Genomic DNA, 15,856 nt, shown 5'->3' with positions numbered 1-15,856 from the left:
AAAATGATCCAATATTACCATTGAGGAGTTCTGCTGACAGCATAAACCCTGAGGACTAAGTGGTTTACACAAGACACCTGAAATCTGAAACAGGGAAATATGTATTGAAAATGGCAATTAAATTACTTATACTGTTACTTCAGGGTGTAACTAGCAATGGGCTCTAATTGGGTTTATTATATCAAGGTTTTGTTCATCGTCCATGAATAGCTTGTTGATAAAACAACAGACCACAGTCAGGGTGATAAGAATTATGAGATTCTGTTTGATGCATTTACTGCATAACTATAGATTTACCACACTTGCTGCTTAATATACAAATTTCAATAAACATGTTATGTTTCTAGCACAAATTGATCAAAACAATGCTGCTGTGGAATGTGCTTCAAATGCTGCATATATTTCATTTTCTTACTACACAATGTAGATAACCAGCTGTATAATTTGGGCTTCCACTGTCACACAATCCTACTGGCTTTGACAGTAAGAAAGCTCTCCAGAGCAGCTTTGGATTGTCAATATGATGATGAAAATTTGACAAGGACCTGTTAAATATTTTCAGTATTACTGCAGATATAACTGCATTTTGTAGACTAAAGGTACCCAATGATGTAAAACATAAAGGATACATAATAGGTAGGTGTGTAATATGATATTATGTTGCAATTGAGGGGCTCTGGTGACATAACGAACCACAAGACTGAATGCCAACTGTGTTGCAGATGTCACCAAGATATGCGTATGGTTAAAGCATGAGCCGTTGTCACTTTTTCTGCAGTACCTTGGTGAATTAAGTGCTAATTGCTGCGAATTGTGATTGACCTGTAAATCATAATCGAATCTCGCAACACACACTCACCCTTTACTACTTTTTGTGATAAATAAAAAGATTACTATTAGGTTGAGTAATTGTAACACGTTACTTACTCTATTGAGTATTATTACAAATTTGTTGACTTCACGTATCAAAACGATAGAAATCTTTAATGACTTTCGTCTGCAGGTAAATCAACTCACGCCATTCAAATGGAGTCACTGTTTGACGAATGAACATTAAAGGGTTTATTTTCTTGCACGATACCTGTGGTTTGCGCCACCGCTATTTCGTCACATGAAAATGCTCTGCTGGGTGAACTATAAGGTTAAGTGAATACAACTCACATGTAAGCACCTTGGGCAGAATTTGGTGCAACATTTGCTTCTTAATGTATTGTGAAATTTCCCATTTCATTCAAAAAATATCCTGAGGAAATAGCACAAAATAATAAAATGCACTATTCAAATTTCTCAAAAAATGTATATCTCTCTTAAAAATAATTCTTCATATAAATTAAATTGATTATATAAAAAAAATTGCTTGTAAAAACGAATTATTGAAAAAACAAACAAATTTATTAGAACAAAATGATCACTTGGCCAGTGGGTAAGTAATTTGGAAAGCTAATTCTGATGGACAACTTTTCTACATCGTTCTGCGGTGAACAATCACAAATACAACGTCAAATTGACAAGGAGAGAAAGTAAGTTGTACTTACAGGAACCTCAACGTACTTAGCAGCAGCTTTCACCTGCAAATAAACGTAAACGCGAATAAATTAATAGGTGCCATGCAGCTGCGACTAGTTAACAGCAGGAAATCGAAAAACGTGAAGTGTCAGCCTATTAATTGGTATACTTACTGTGAAGGAGAGAATGGAGGAGAAGAAAGTGCCTTCATCATATCTTGATAACTTGGACAAGACACTTTCTAACACTGAAACAAACTGCAGAGAAAGAGAAAGAAGCAAGTAAATCGCACCCGGTGAAAATATCACATGAAATTAATGTTACCAAGGGTAGAACGCGCCTACCTAGTATACAAACAGTCAAGGCATATGCACTCGAACCTGGGGCACATACAAAAGTCACAGTAAAGAACAGAAGACAGTGTAGGTCTCCCCTCCTCTCAAAATCCAACGACTTCAGCATACTCATCCTGGGACTTAAAACTGCTGCCAGACACGTTTATAATCTTGCGAAAAAAAAGACCAGGAGGAAATGCTCTAATATGATAGTTCCCTTGAAGAAAGTAGTCAATAGCCAACATGCTGCAGGTCATTATTTATAACCTACTGAACGTTTCAGGAGAAGTAGACAAAAATGGATGCGGATAAAGCAGGTTAGAGGCTATAAAATGTAAAACTGATAAAATAGTAAACGTAGCAGTAAACAAGCATTTGCAATGCAATGGGTCTCGCATTTGCTCGAATTAGAGGTATTAGCGCTGTAAACTCCTAACCGGACTTTTTTTTGCCACAAACTTAAAATGAAAAGTAAAATAGTTTCATATAAGCAAGCCGATTCAAAGCACCACAGCCGCCATGAGCATCAGCGTGAAGAGACACACAAAAGGAAAAAGAAGTTTGCTTGCAATCAAACTTATTGGCAAAAGTGCAATTAGCCGTGTAAAAGAGGCGATGGCCAAGGCGGTAACAAAACCTCCCAGAGGAGGGACAAACATAAACCATTTACTAAACCATTTACCAATGTCATCAATGGATCTTTGAAGGGCAAGCCCACGAGCAAGTGGTAGTGATGGACGTGAAGTGGGTTTTGTTAAAAGCCCAGATACATACCAACACTTCGGAAAAGCGGGTCTTGCGTGCTGCTATGCTCAACCTCAAAACACAGCCTATTGCACAGCAAACTCCTCTGTATTGCTTTGGTGGACCTGTCCTGTATCCGCCATACCATAGGCTATGTTTTGTAAAACTGAAACTTGTCTGCAGTTCCAGGTTTTAGATATTTCAAGGCTGTATGCTAAGCTCGAAATGACAAAATAAAGGGTCTTTGTGATTTTGTTGAGCATGTGCCACAGCTGTGTAGGCAGTGCTTAATTTAAGCCCACTGTCACTCATTTTTGGGGCTCAGCAGTTATTTTTCCTAATCAGACTTTCACTGTGAGCAAGAGAAGGAAAAACATAAACAATTGAGATTTTCCTAGCCTTGGTGTATGAAAGGCTAGATTTTATTAAAGACACGGAGGCGAGTATTATGCAGTCTTTTCTTGCTTTAATTACTAATAGCAGCCAAGCAAAAAACTACAGTTCCCAGTATAAACAAACTACAACAATGACATCACAGATGAACAACCAATAGGATGTTGAACACTGGTATTAATATCTTAACTGCGAGCAACAAGAACTCTTTTCTTGATGCGAAACTAAAGAGGAGAAGTAACAAATAAAATAACATAAAAAATAGAAACCAATGTCACAATGTCCATGAAACAATCTCGAACATGGCGAGTGTGGAGTGAAGCCTGGACAGAGTGGACGCTGATGGTCGAGTCCAATGCCGGCAGGAGTTGTCCATTAGAATCATGACGAGCCAACGTTGGATGAGGAAGTTGGCACTAAAAATAAAGATACAGGGTGGGTTAGAAACAGCGGCGGGATAATACTCGCCTCCGTGTCTTTAATAAAACCTAGCCTTTCATACACCAAGGCTAGGAAAATCTCAATTTTATTACAAGACCGGAGGCTCATATTATGCATGTTCAAAGCATAGCAATCACTGAATCTGAAACATGAGAAATTGGCTTACAATAAAAAGTTCTGAAAGTACTTTCATTAGACCAATCTGCAGACTTGAGAATATCCTGTAAAGAGGATCCTGCCCAGAAAGCGCGAGAGGCCATAGCCCCTCTGGCAGAATGGGCACCGAAAGATCCTACATCAATACCAGCTAGGGACATGACCCATTTGACCCAACGAGCTAGAGTAGGGGAAGAAACAGGGTTATGGGGTTTCTGAAAGGAAATAAGTAATTGGGAGGCAGAGGATGATCTCAAATCTGCAGTACGAGTCACATAAGTTTTTAAACAATTTCCAACACACAACTTGGGTCGAGAGGGAAAATATGGGTAATTGACACAAGCTAAATTAGTTTTGGTACGTCTCTTAATCTGAAAAGAAACACCAAGGGGGGAAAAGAAAAAGGAAGTAACATCTAATGCCTTAACGTCTGAAACACGTTTGATCGAGACTAGACACAAAAGCATGGTTAACTTAGCAGAAAGCTGTTTGAGAGAGAGTAAATCTTTATCTGGCCAAGTGGAAAGAAATTGTAAAACCAAATTAACGTCCCACATGACATTATACTTAGGAGATGGCGGAAAAACATATCTTACTCCCTTTAATAATTGGCAGATGAGAGGATGTTCACCAACTGGTCTGCCATTGATCCTTTGATGTTCAGCAGAGATGGCAGATCTGTAAATATTAATAGTGCGATAGGCTTTACCTTGGGAAGCTAAGGAAGCGAGGAAATGAACAATTAGCACTACATCGGCTGAAAAGGGATTTGAATTCCTGTCCAAACACCAGCTACTCCAAAGGGCCCTTGCGGACTTGTATGCTTTGGAGGTACCAGGGGCTCTGGCCTGCTGGATGAGTTTAGCAGCATCTTCCGAAATTCCTGGGGTTCTCCAGGACGACCCGAAATCCTCCAAGCTATGAGGAACAAGGAATTGCTGAGAATCAAATGATGTTGTTGGCCTTGGGGATCTAAGAGGAGGTTGGGAAAGTGAGGAAGCCAGACGGGTTGATCTACTGCCAATTCCAATAGAGTTGGATACCAAGGTTGAGCCTTCCAGAAAGGAGTGATGAGAACTAAAGAGGACCGCTGCCTGCGTGCTTGTGCAAGGACTCGCGGGATGAGCAGGAAGGGAGGGAAAGCGTAAAGAAGGGATGATGGCCAAGTCTGAAGGAAAGCATCCGTGGCAAGAGCCTGTGGGTCTGGCCTCCAACTGAAATAAGAAGGAAGGTGGGAATTGAGGCGAGAAGCAAAAAGATCTATGGACATTTCGCCAAAGATAGAAGTAAGATGATTGAATACTGAAGGGTGCAATTGCCAATCGCTGGAATCGTGAAGATGTCTGGAATACCAATCCGCCACCGTATTCAGCCGGCCTGGCAGATACACCGCCTTGACTGAGATCCGACGAGGAAGACAATACTCCCAAAGATGTTTCGCCAGAGTGGAGAGAATCTTGGATTTGGTACCGCCTAAATGGTTGATGTACCTGACCGCGGACAAATTGTCCATCCTCAAAAGGATGGTGCAACTTACTCTGTCTTTTGCAAAAGTGCGGATGGCAAAGGAACCTGCAAGCATCTCTAAACTGTTTATGTGCAAGAAGTACTCCTTCAGAGAACATGCGCCTCCAGTCGAGAACTGACCACATCTTGCGCCCCAACCGGTCCGACTTGCATCGGATTCTAATACAAGATCTGGGGCGGCAGAGAAGATAGTTCTGCCATTCTAGGCGTCTAGATGCGTTAACCACCATAGAAGTTCTTCTTTGGATTCAGCATCTAGGACCAAGGGATCCGAATAAGCGAGGCCCTTGTGAAGATGGCGGATCTTGAGCCGTTGAAGAGCGCGATAATGTAAAGGACCTGGGAAGATGGCTTGAATAGAGGAAGCTAGAAGTCCTACCAAACGAGCCAGAGTCCTGAGGGAGATGTGAGGAAGGGATAAGGATTGACGAATCTCCTTTTTTATTAAGGATACCTTGTGTTGAGGGAGCTGAAGCACCGACTGAGTAGTGTCTATGAGAAATCCGAGAAATTCCAACTTTTGAGTTGGAATCAGAACCAACTTCTGAAAGTTGATGAGGAAGCCCAAGCTGAGAAGAAGGTTCTGACAAAGCTGAAGATGGTCTAGAAGAAGACGTTCGTTCTGAGCCATCAAAAGAAAGTCGTCCAAATAAAGGATTAGACGAACACCGTGAGCGCGGAGAAAGGCCGCAACAGGTTTGAGAATCTTGGTGAAGCACCAAGGAGCGGAAGAAAGACCGAAAGGAAGAACTCGGAATTGATAAAAGGAGTCTTGCTACTGGAATTGAAGGAATTTCCTGTGTGAGTGATGAATGGGCACTGTGAGGTAAGCATCTTGAAGGTCCAATCTGACCAACCAATCGTTCTGAAGCAGAATGTCTCTTAGATGGAGAATAGTCTCCATCTTGAAGTGCCGGTAAATGATGAAATTGTTGAAAGCCTTTAGGTTTAAAACTAATCGAAATTTGTGATTTTTCTTCTGGACGAGAAAGATGGTGCTTAGGAAACCCGCAGGATCGACAGGACGGGTTCTATAGCATGTTTGGTAAGGAGAGACTGAATTTCGCTGTGCAGAAGCTCGGTTTGATCTTGGGAAAAAACTAGTGGAAGAGGAAAACGGGATTGACTTGGGGTTTGGTAAAACTCTAGTAGGTAACCTTGAATGGATTGAATTATCCAGGGATCTGGAGTGAGAGAAAACCATGAATTTAGAAACAGAGCCAGTCTGCCTCCTACCGGAGGAAGGCCAGAACTGGAAACACTTACCGGAGGTTTGGTCTCCCTTGTTGGCGTAACCCCTGTGACGATAGCCTCTTGAACGACGGGGGTAGAACCTTGGCTTGTATCCTGTGTAGGTCTCAAGCTGGGATTGCTGGTTGTAGGAGTCTCTGTTGGAATATTGGCCTCTGATGGAGCGGCCGGCAAAGCGACTCCTGCCTTTGCCGGCCCTGGCAAAAACCCGAGATGGGAAGATCTTTTTCATGGAAAGTTGGGCCTTGTCCAGGGAGGCAAAGGTGGACACATATTTGCCAAGTTCTTTGATAAAGGATTCCCCAAACAACTGGCCCTTAGCTGACGAACCATCATCTTTGGAGGCTAGAGAAGCTAGTTTGGGATCGATTTTCAACAGGAGGCTTTTCCTCCTTTCAATGGAAAGTTGAGTATTGGCATTGCCCAACATGCAAATAGCGCGTTGCGCCCAATTGGAGAGAATTTCAGGATCTATTGGACTGTTATCCATTTTGGCCTCCTCTGCCAAATCGAAAATTCTGGTGAGAGGGCCCACCAAATCCAGGAGCTTGTCCTGACACCCTGACCAAGCTCTGTCAACACCTTTCTTGGGGTCTTTGCCAAATTTCGTAAAGAACATAAGCATGTTGGGGTCAATCACTGGAGTAGAAGTGATGTTGTCTGGTAACGAGGGGCGAGGACATTCAGATTTAAGCTTATTGCGGGTAGCTTTATCAAGAGGGTGGCGCAAAAAGAATGAGATATAGTCAGCAACGTGATCCGATGGGTACCACTCTTTTGAATTTGGATGAACCATGAGGGAAGGGTCAAATAATGGCTCGCCCGCATGGTCCACCAAAATATGAGACACAGGGTGAACGTCACCACCGTCACCAAGAGAAATTTTACGCCTTTTCTCCAAAGGCCCACATGAAAATGGATCCGAAGATCCGTCCATATCATCCGTATGACTAGGAGAGTCATCATCGTCATCGTCAGTGTCTCTTAACTGTGTAACGTGAACTGGGGAGAGAGCGGAGCCCGATTTGAAAACCTCTCGGGTGGAAGGACCAGAAGAAACGCCTTTTGAAGGCACCGGGAGGGTAGCCGCACGTTTCTTACCTTTGTTAAAAGGCACTTTGGAAGTAGATATCATTTTAGAAAAAGAGGCTTCTAAATTTTTGGTAATATCAGACATAGAAACAGTTACTGCCTGCTGAACTGAATCTTTTATAAAAGTTTGTAAACTTTCTTGAAAAATTTGGGGATCATCCTCCTCAGCCATTGTGCCCAAAGGCAATAATAAAAGTATTAATACTGTAAATGAGGCTTTGGAAAATATTTAGGCTTGAAATGTAGAAACTGGACAAGGAGGGGTTAACTGAGAGGAGGGGAGGGAGGGAGTGGCTAAAAGGGGGCAGGAACAAGAAAGAAAAAACGAAGTCCTGAAGGCAAAACGTGTGGGGAGACGTCCGGTGAAGCAGAGGCTGAAAGCGAGCCCAACCAAGGGAATACGAGCGGAAAAACGCTCGAAATTCGGGGCCCGAAGCGATTTCGGCGAACAGCAGGTCAGTCAGGAAGAATGCCGAGAAAGAATGCCAAGAATGAAGGGAATGCGCGCGCGCGCGTCTGTAACGGCCGAAAAAGAGCGTTGAAAGACGCGGTGCCTTAAATAAACAAGGGGCGCATCTAAAAGCAAACATATTAGCTGGACATTGTCATTCAGTAAATAAAAAACAGTAATGCATAGAATATAATATACGAAGTGACGCAAATGGAGGTACTTATCTTGACTGCGAGCAGCAAGAAAAGAGGACTTGTTGCTCGCAGTTAAGATATTAATACCAGTGTTCAACATCCTATTGGTTGTTCATCTGTGATGTCATTGTTGTAGTTTGTTTATACTGGGAACTGTCGTTTTTTGCTTGGCTGCTATTAGTAATTAAAGCAAGAAAAGACTGCATAATATGAGCCTCCGGTCTTGTAATAAAATTTGGGTTAAAGGTATTGTTTGGCTAAAGAATTTGGGTTACTGCTTGAGAGGGGTGAGACCCTTCTCAAGCAGCAACCACAATTCTTGTCAGGATGAGGACACAAGCGAATCCTAAATTAACCTCTGCTCAACCCTCGGGTAGCTTGGCACAGGGCTTGCAGGGTTAACTCAGAGGCAATGTGTAAAGTATTTGTGCAACACTTCAAACAGTAACACAGTGAAAAGCACCACAAAAGGATCCCCCATCAGCTTAGAAAAATAGAACAAAATGTAATACATGAAACAAGAACATAACAACAATCATCCAAGCAGTAGAATCAGAGTTATTAATTTTAAAATATTTAGGGTAAAATAAGGCCAAAAAGCAGAAAGCACCAACCGCAGCTATTTGTCACGCTGGACCAGGTCAAAATCGCAAGTTCAGGCCAACCGCAATGGAGAACAGGTCAGCTACAATCACCAGGCTAGGCCAGCTGAAGTGTACCTTCTCAAGATTCATCCCAAGAGTCTTGTTCGCGATGGAGGGGGCCTCGAGGATCAGGGAGAATGTCAAAGGAGGATGCCGGCATAGTGCAAAGAGAAGGCCACATGTCATGGATGGCTATTGCTGGAGCTTTGCGGTCCCCTTGGCGGTTGGTGCTGTAGTGCGAAGAGTTGGACTGATGGAGCTTCGTATTGAATTGTAGTGTGAATGGTTTCTATGCGAACGGGTTCATTCACGGTTGCAAAGAGCGTAAAAGCCTGATTTCAGCTCACTAAGCCATCCCAATGGTCCAGGACCTGAGGGGCACCACTTGGGGGCCAGGAACTCACTTCAGCTCAGTCCACGTGCTCGTGCAGGATTTGAGGGAGCTATTTTTGTCCCTGAGGCTCAAATCAGAAGGCCAGCAGACTAGCCAGTGGAGTCACACAGGTAGCCTTGGATCCACAATGAAGTTTTTGGTGGTGTCTGAGGTCTACCCTTTATACCCATTTGTGCCTTTGAAGTGGGGTAGAGGCTTCTAAAGGTTTCCCTTTGAAGTCCCCAGGCATCCTGCCACCCTGGCTCCAGAACTTGTGTGGAGTCAGGACACAACCTATTCAAGTGTAAGTGGGGCTGTGCCCAGCTCCTCTCTCCCACCCTGCTTGTGATGGCCCATCCATGAACACCTAGCCTCCCTATTGTGTGTGGCTGTTTAGGAGGAATAGACGAAGCCCAACTGTCAACTACACCCAGCCATGTGACCCAGAGACAGGCGTCAGGCACTAAATGGCAAGGAGAGGAAAACACTAACTTTCTAAAAGTGGCATTTTTAAAATTGTAATTAAGAATTTGAATTCATCATAAATTGGGATTTTTCATTACAGTCCCAAAGACACCAAACATGGCTTTTTACCTGTTCCCATTTGTAAATTACAGCTTGTCAAACAGAATAAGTAACACCAATAATAGTCAATGGGAGAGGTAAAAATGGCAGTTTTGAAAATTACACACAGTGGCTGCAACGGCAGGCCTGGGGCATATTGAAGGGACTTTTTTTATGTTGTTGGCACAATCAATGTTCCAGGGCCACTAGTAGCATTTAATTAACAAGCCCTGGCCACATGAAGTGCCATTTTACTAGGGACTTACACGTACATTAAATATGCCAGTTAGGTCTTAGCCTGTGTTACCATGATTTGAGGAGTGAGCACACATTCACTTTAGCACTGGTTTAGCAGTGGTAAAGCATGCAGTTTCCTAAGGACAGCATAAACGAGATGAGCAAAACGGAGGAGGAAGGCAAAACTTTGGATGAAAACCACCTAAGGCTGACAGGTTTAACAAGAGGATAGAAGGGAAAAGAAAAGAGAAAGACCAAAAAGCTGTTGCAATGGAAGAAAGCAGGAGCTAGCATGAGAGAGAGAAAGCTGCAGGGAGTGCCGGATAGTGGTTAGAAGAGTCATGAGGTCGATCCCAAGAGTAAGCAGCCTTGGTATTCAGTGCACTGGCATTTAAAAATACTGTCCGCAGGATTCTAAGGAGAACTTTAGGCATCAATACTCATTCTTTTAAAACTGAAGCACTGTCTGTCATGGAGAAGCTTTTCCAGTTTTGGGGGACGTACAGGAGCCAGGGCATCTGCAAAGCTGGAGAGACCAGTGTTTTAGGGTCCGGTTTAGAAGTATCTCTTGCAAGGGATTCATTTAAATTGTGCCAGATTGAGGAAGGCCACGAGTAGTCAGCAGAACATCAAAGAAAAGAGCGTGACCTTGAGTTTCTCCGGGGCTAATAACAACTAGATACAGCGGTTTGCCTATTCCCCCAAAGTCTAAGTGTCCCCTTTTAGTCACTTAAGCTGAAGGAAAGAATGTCCTTACGTGACAAGAACAGCTGCATTTGTTCAACCTTTTCTGGTCTTCTTTGTGTTTTTGCCTCAGTGTGCAGTGAGCTCATAAGGGTGAAGCACAATTTCACTGGCATTCACCAATGCAACACCAGGTTTTGCTTGCCATCGGGTACACGTAAAACGTTCCAACACCACAAATCTTTAATTAGAGTGGTCTGGTTTTGAGAAAAAAATGCAGACTAGTCCAGAGTGGCTTGTTGCTTAAGCTAGCGTGTGTGAGAGTCAGGCTCATGTTGTAAACGAGAAGGTGAAAGGCAGCAGAGGTCCAAATGGACTAGTACGAAGGCTCAGTTTATTCACCACAAATCATTCATTCAAGTATCATAATCTGTTGTTAAAGGAAGGTTAGAGATCTATAGATAGTGCTGCACTTTCGTACAGAAGGTGCGATTTAGCTACAAGAATACATGTTAAAAGCCTTTGTTGCAGTGGCGAGGGTCCTATAAACACCTAATTTGCTGCAGTCTCGCCATTTGCTGTATAGACATCAAGAGTTAAAATATTGCAGCTTGTGGAAAAGGAAAGCCATTGTCACATTTTTAGATTGTCTGTTGTTCCTGTAATGGAGTTAGAATGTAAGAATGAGATACAAACTGCGGAGAGCATCCCGGGCCGGCGTGGGAACCAAAAGCTGCCCTGGTAAGTTTTGTCAGAACCCCCGTACTGTATGTAGCACGCAAGCTCATCGAGCGCACCTGGCTTCTGCCAGAACGGCATGGGAAAGTTCTCCACCAATATTTTTTTAAGAATTGCAAATATATATTTTTTTTGTACAAAACATTTTTCATTATCAAACCTTGTCCAATCGTTGAATTGATGAATGGAAACCAGAGACAGGGCTGCATGACTCAATGAATAAATAGTTATATGGTGAATAGTGGATGGATGAATGAATTCACGAATCAATGACCGTATCTAAAGCCTTTTAGCTATGTGGAGCAAATTATGTCAATGCACTGAGTAGGGTGGATGCTGGTTTTCATTTCAGCTTCCGCTTTATAACATCACCCTCCCCAAACACTACTACTGTTATTCCTTATGAAACATGCATAGCCTAGATATATTTAACACAGAGCACTGATTTAGCATTTCAAAGGATTATGCACAAACCACTAAGTTTTGATCTAAAATGGGAGAGAGAACAAGATAACCACATAGTGCCTGAATTGCTCAAAATCCTTGCACCAATTCGAGCTCCCACTTGACCACATTGTGTGATCCTAGGCAATTACTCTTTTTACACTACCTCATTTTCCTTCGTCATCACCAGAAAGCACCTTCATATATATCAGTTCAGAGCGAGCACTGCACAGAAAGCAAAATACCGGAACTGTACTCCATCTATAAAGTGTTTTGACGCCTCGTCAGGGGTGGTAAATGCTATATAAATACAACTACAATTAACAGCCTTAGCAAAATATAGAGGACAAAAGACAGGTTTTCTCTTCATTCACTAGTGGTATTGTCACCAGGGTTGTGGTGGGGGCATGAATAATTCTAAATTCATAATTAGAACCTTTCAGTTCTAATGCAATGTTTTATTTAATATACTAAACTTTGTGTTGCAAAGATCACACTAAAAATACATTGTTTTACATTTTGAAGAGTCCTTGTCATGTATGTACTTGACTTTCTCAGCCAAGCAACAACAGGTCCCTCACCACACAGCCCGCACCAAAGCTCTAAAGGTCAGCGCTGATGGCGACCCTGCGGGAGATAGGAACCATCCAAATGCAAACACAAATGATTCTGAATAACAGGTTACTTACCTTTGGTAACAGATTATATGGTAGATACATATGCTAGTTGCAGATTTCTTACCTTAGAATTTCCCCCAGGTGTCAGACTGGATCTGAAGATTTTTCTTCAAGCAGTACCCTTGCATGCCGTCCGGTAGTGTCGGTCGACTCCACCTTTGTCGTTGGCGTCATGTTCACGATGATGAGGTCGCAGTCGTATATAGGCGCCACCCCAGCGTGCTGACGTCAGTTTCTTTTCATGACTTCCCACGCCAGAAGCATGGAGCCATGAAGAACACAGATTGGTGCCTCAGCACTAGGGCCCTGAAAAAGGGATTCCCTGTCCCTAGAAATCAGTTTGCAAAACGTGGAGGATGGGAGGATCAGTAAGGAATTTGCAACTATAATATATGTATCTCCAAGATAATTTGTTACTGAAGTAAGTAACTTGCTCATCTGATAGAGACTTCTAGTGGCAGATTTCTTACCTGAGAATAGATACCCAAGCAATACGGCAGCGGACTGCTACCCAACATCAGACTAAAAAGTCCTGCAGGACCAAATGGCTAAAGTTGCAGTCTCTGCGGAACTGACTGTCCAGGCAGTAATGCTTTGTGAATGTGTGCAGACACCCACGTTGCTGCCTGGCAGATGTTCAGGACCAGAACTCCGTGTGCCAACACTGTGGTTGCAGCAGTTGCTCTGGTGGAATGAGCATGCTAGTCCTCAGTGCCGCCTTGGAAACTCCAACAAGCAAAACAGGTGACATTGCGCGTTCTCTGTGGAGGCGAACTGATCTATCCAAGGCTCTCCCCACTGCTGAAATAGACCTTTCGCCACCTCCGGATGGAGACGCCATTCATGATCGACCATGCATTGATGGCTGAGTTCCTCTGCTCTGGCTTTTGGAGAGCCGTCCAGATGTTGGACCACCAGGGATATGCCCTGATGTTCCTGCCATGTCCATAGATGCAGGGCCTCTTGACAAAGGGTCCACAACCCCACCCAGCCCTGCTTGTTGCAGTACCACATGGCAGTGGTGTTGTCTGTGAACACCTGCACCACGTTCACTTTGAGAGAGGGAAGGAATGCCTTCAATTCAAGGCTGATCACCCTGAGCTCCAGAAGGTTGATGTGGAGCCCGGACTCCGCAGGAGACCAGATGCCTCCGATCTCCACCTCTTACATGTGGCCGCCCCATCCTAGGAGTGACGCATCTGTCACTACTGTCTGACTTGGTTGGGGAAGGAAGAGGGATCTGTCTCTGACCCAATCTTGGTTTGTTAGCCACCACTGCAGGTCTTGCGCAGTTCGCGCTGAGATCTGGACCATGTTGGAGAGATTCCCCTGAAGCTGCGCCCACTGGAACTTCAGGTCCCACTGCAGAGCCTGCATATGCCACCTGGTATTTGTGACCAGAAGGGTGCAAGAGGCCATGAGGCCCAGCAGCCTCAGAGTAATTCTCACTGAAACCCAGGATAGAGGCTGAAACATTGGTATCATAGCCTGAATATCATTGACTGGCCGCTCTGGAGGATAGGCCCGAAACTGCACTGTGTCAGAACATCTCAGATGAAAGGGAGTGTCTGAGAAGGATTCAGGTGTGTGTGGGTTGGGGCACAGGGCTACAGAGGACACGGACGCAGATTTCAAACCCTTAACAGGGCTGACACGTGATTTATTTGATTTATGTGAGAGATGGAACAAAAGAATAATGGTAGGTCTTCTCTTCTCCTTTGATTTTCTCTTCTACGTGGGCGGTGGGTTTCTACGGGTCCTTTAGAGGTTTTCTTTTCTCCTTCTTAGGTGGCGACCTTCAGGTGTCCTCTTCTGGGTATTGCGGTTTCTCTCGGAAGAACAAAAGGACATGCCAGGTAAGTGGGGCGATATTTTCTTGTCTCTCAATTGAGTGGTTAGTACAGGGGAGGTGTGAGTGGATACTAATTACAAGGGGGTGGTGTTTAGTCAGGATTTGGGAAATTACGGGAGTAGGCTGTTCTGGTGCTTTAGGTTAGAGATCGGGTGGGAAGGTGGCCTGCGAGTTCCCCAGCCCCTGTTCCCTGAATAGCCCCCTTTAAGCCTCCTCCTGCCCTCCTCCTTCTGCTTCTCCACCCTCCACCTCCCCTTTTGCCCCTTTATTGTGGCTGCCCCTGAAGAGCGCACTTACCTTGTGCAGCCACGACCCTCCTGGGCCGTGGCAGGCTGTCTCTCGTTCTCTCGGCGGTTCCGGTCTGTCAGTGCCTGGACGGTATGCCAGTGCAGCACGTCTTGCCGATCCGGTCGTGGCCGTCTCCTCCCGGTCGGGGTCTTTCCTCGTCTTCTCCTCTCTCGATGAGGCTCTGCAGCGTCGCTCCTGCTCCTCCTCCTTTACTGCGCGCCCTTCGATTGCGGCGTCTTCCTTATGTGACGACTCGGCAACCCAGAAGTCCGGTGCCGATTGTCGTCTCTGCCGCCACGCGTCTCCTTGACGACGCGAACGGGTGCCGGAGGAAGCATGAGGCACCCGCCACTGTTGTGCGATGGTAGGCGAGGAGAGTGACACCCACCTACAGTGTGACTTTGGCACGTTTATAGTGATCCCCAATGAATGCAGGAGGTTTGCCTTAGTCTGGAGGTGGGAGAGGACAGCCTGGGACGAGTCCCCCTTCAACAGCCAATCGTTCAGTTAGGGGAAGACTGAAACCCCTCGCCAGTGCAGATGAGCTGCAACCACCGCCATCATTTTTGTGAACACCTGAGGGGCATTGGTAAGGCTGAAAGGGAGCACAGTGAACTGAAAATGCTTGTGACCTACCACGAACCACAAGTAACGTCTGTGGGTAAATGGGATGGGAATATGAAAATAGGCATCCTGCAAGTTCATCGCTACCACCCAGACTCCAGGGTCTATGGCAGAAAGGACCTGAACCAGAGTGAGCATTTTGAACTTCTCCTTCCTGAGGAAGAGATTGATGGCCTGGAGATCTAGAATAAAACGAAGGCTCTTATCTTTTTTGGGCCCCAGAAAGTAGTTGGAATAACAACCACAACCTACTTCTGGCACAGGGACCCTCTCTATGGCTCCATTGGCCTAGAGAGCTGTAACCTCCTCGTGGAGAAGTGCCAACTGATCTGATCATAGGATGGTGGCATGGCAAGAGGGGCTGTCTTGAAGCGGGTGAAGTAGCCCTTCTGGATTATTTGCAAAACCCATCTGTCTGTCGTGATGGATTCCCAGTGGGGCAAGTGATGGCGAATCTTGCCTCCAACTGGTCCGGGATGGAGTGACGGGTTTGGAAGCTGCAGCAGGCGGTGGTGGACTGGGCGGACCGCTGGCTCCCTGAACCACAAGAACGTTGGATTCCGCGGCCACATAGAGGCTGGGGAGCATGCGCGGCTCAGTGGCTGGTAGGAAAGGGATGCAGTTGGGTGCCCCTACTGTAG

The 15,856-nt window shown here is 44.8% G+C and overlaps 1 protein-coding gene across 8 annotated transcripts in view; it reads right to left on the bottom strand.

Annotated features, from left to right (window-relative positions):
• Nucleotides 1-15,856, bottom strand: part of CADPS2 (calcium dependent secretion activator 2) — a 1,861,089-nt gene that overhangs the window by 250,157 nt on the left and 1,595,076 nt on the right. For 7 of the 8 annotated variants that reach the window (XM_069229895.1, XM_069229888.1, XM_069229890.1 and 4 more), the window contains 2 exons: nucleotides 1,680-1,763; nucleotides 1,536-1,568 (listed from right to left, as the gene is read on the bottom strand). The exons of the other annotated variant lie outside the window; for it this stretch is intronic. In XM_069229895.1, the coding sequence (XP_069085996.1) occupies nucleotides 1,536-1,568; nucleotides 1,680-1,763 (117 nt within the window). The remainder of the gene's footprint in view (nucleotides 1-1,535; nucleotides 1,569-1,679; nucleotides 1,764-15,856) is intronic. 8 annotated transcript variants of the gene reach the window in all.

This window comes from Pleurodeles waltl, chromosome 4_1 (assembly GCF_031143425.1).
Source record: "Pleurodeles waltl isolate 20211129_DDA chromosome 4_1, aPleWal1.hap1.20221129, whole genome shotgun sequence".
Lineage (NCBI taxonomy): Eukaryota > Metazoa > Chordata > Amphibia > Caudata > Salamandridae > Pleurodeles > Pleurodeles waltl.
The sequence above is the reverse complement of the archived record's forward strand: the minus strand, read 5'-3'. Positions and strand labels throughout refer to the sequence as shown.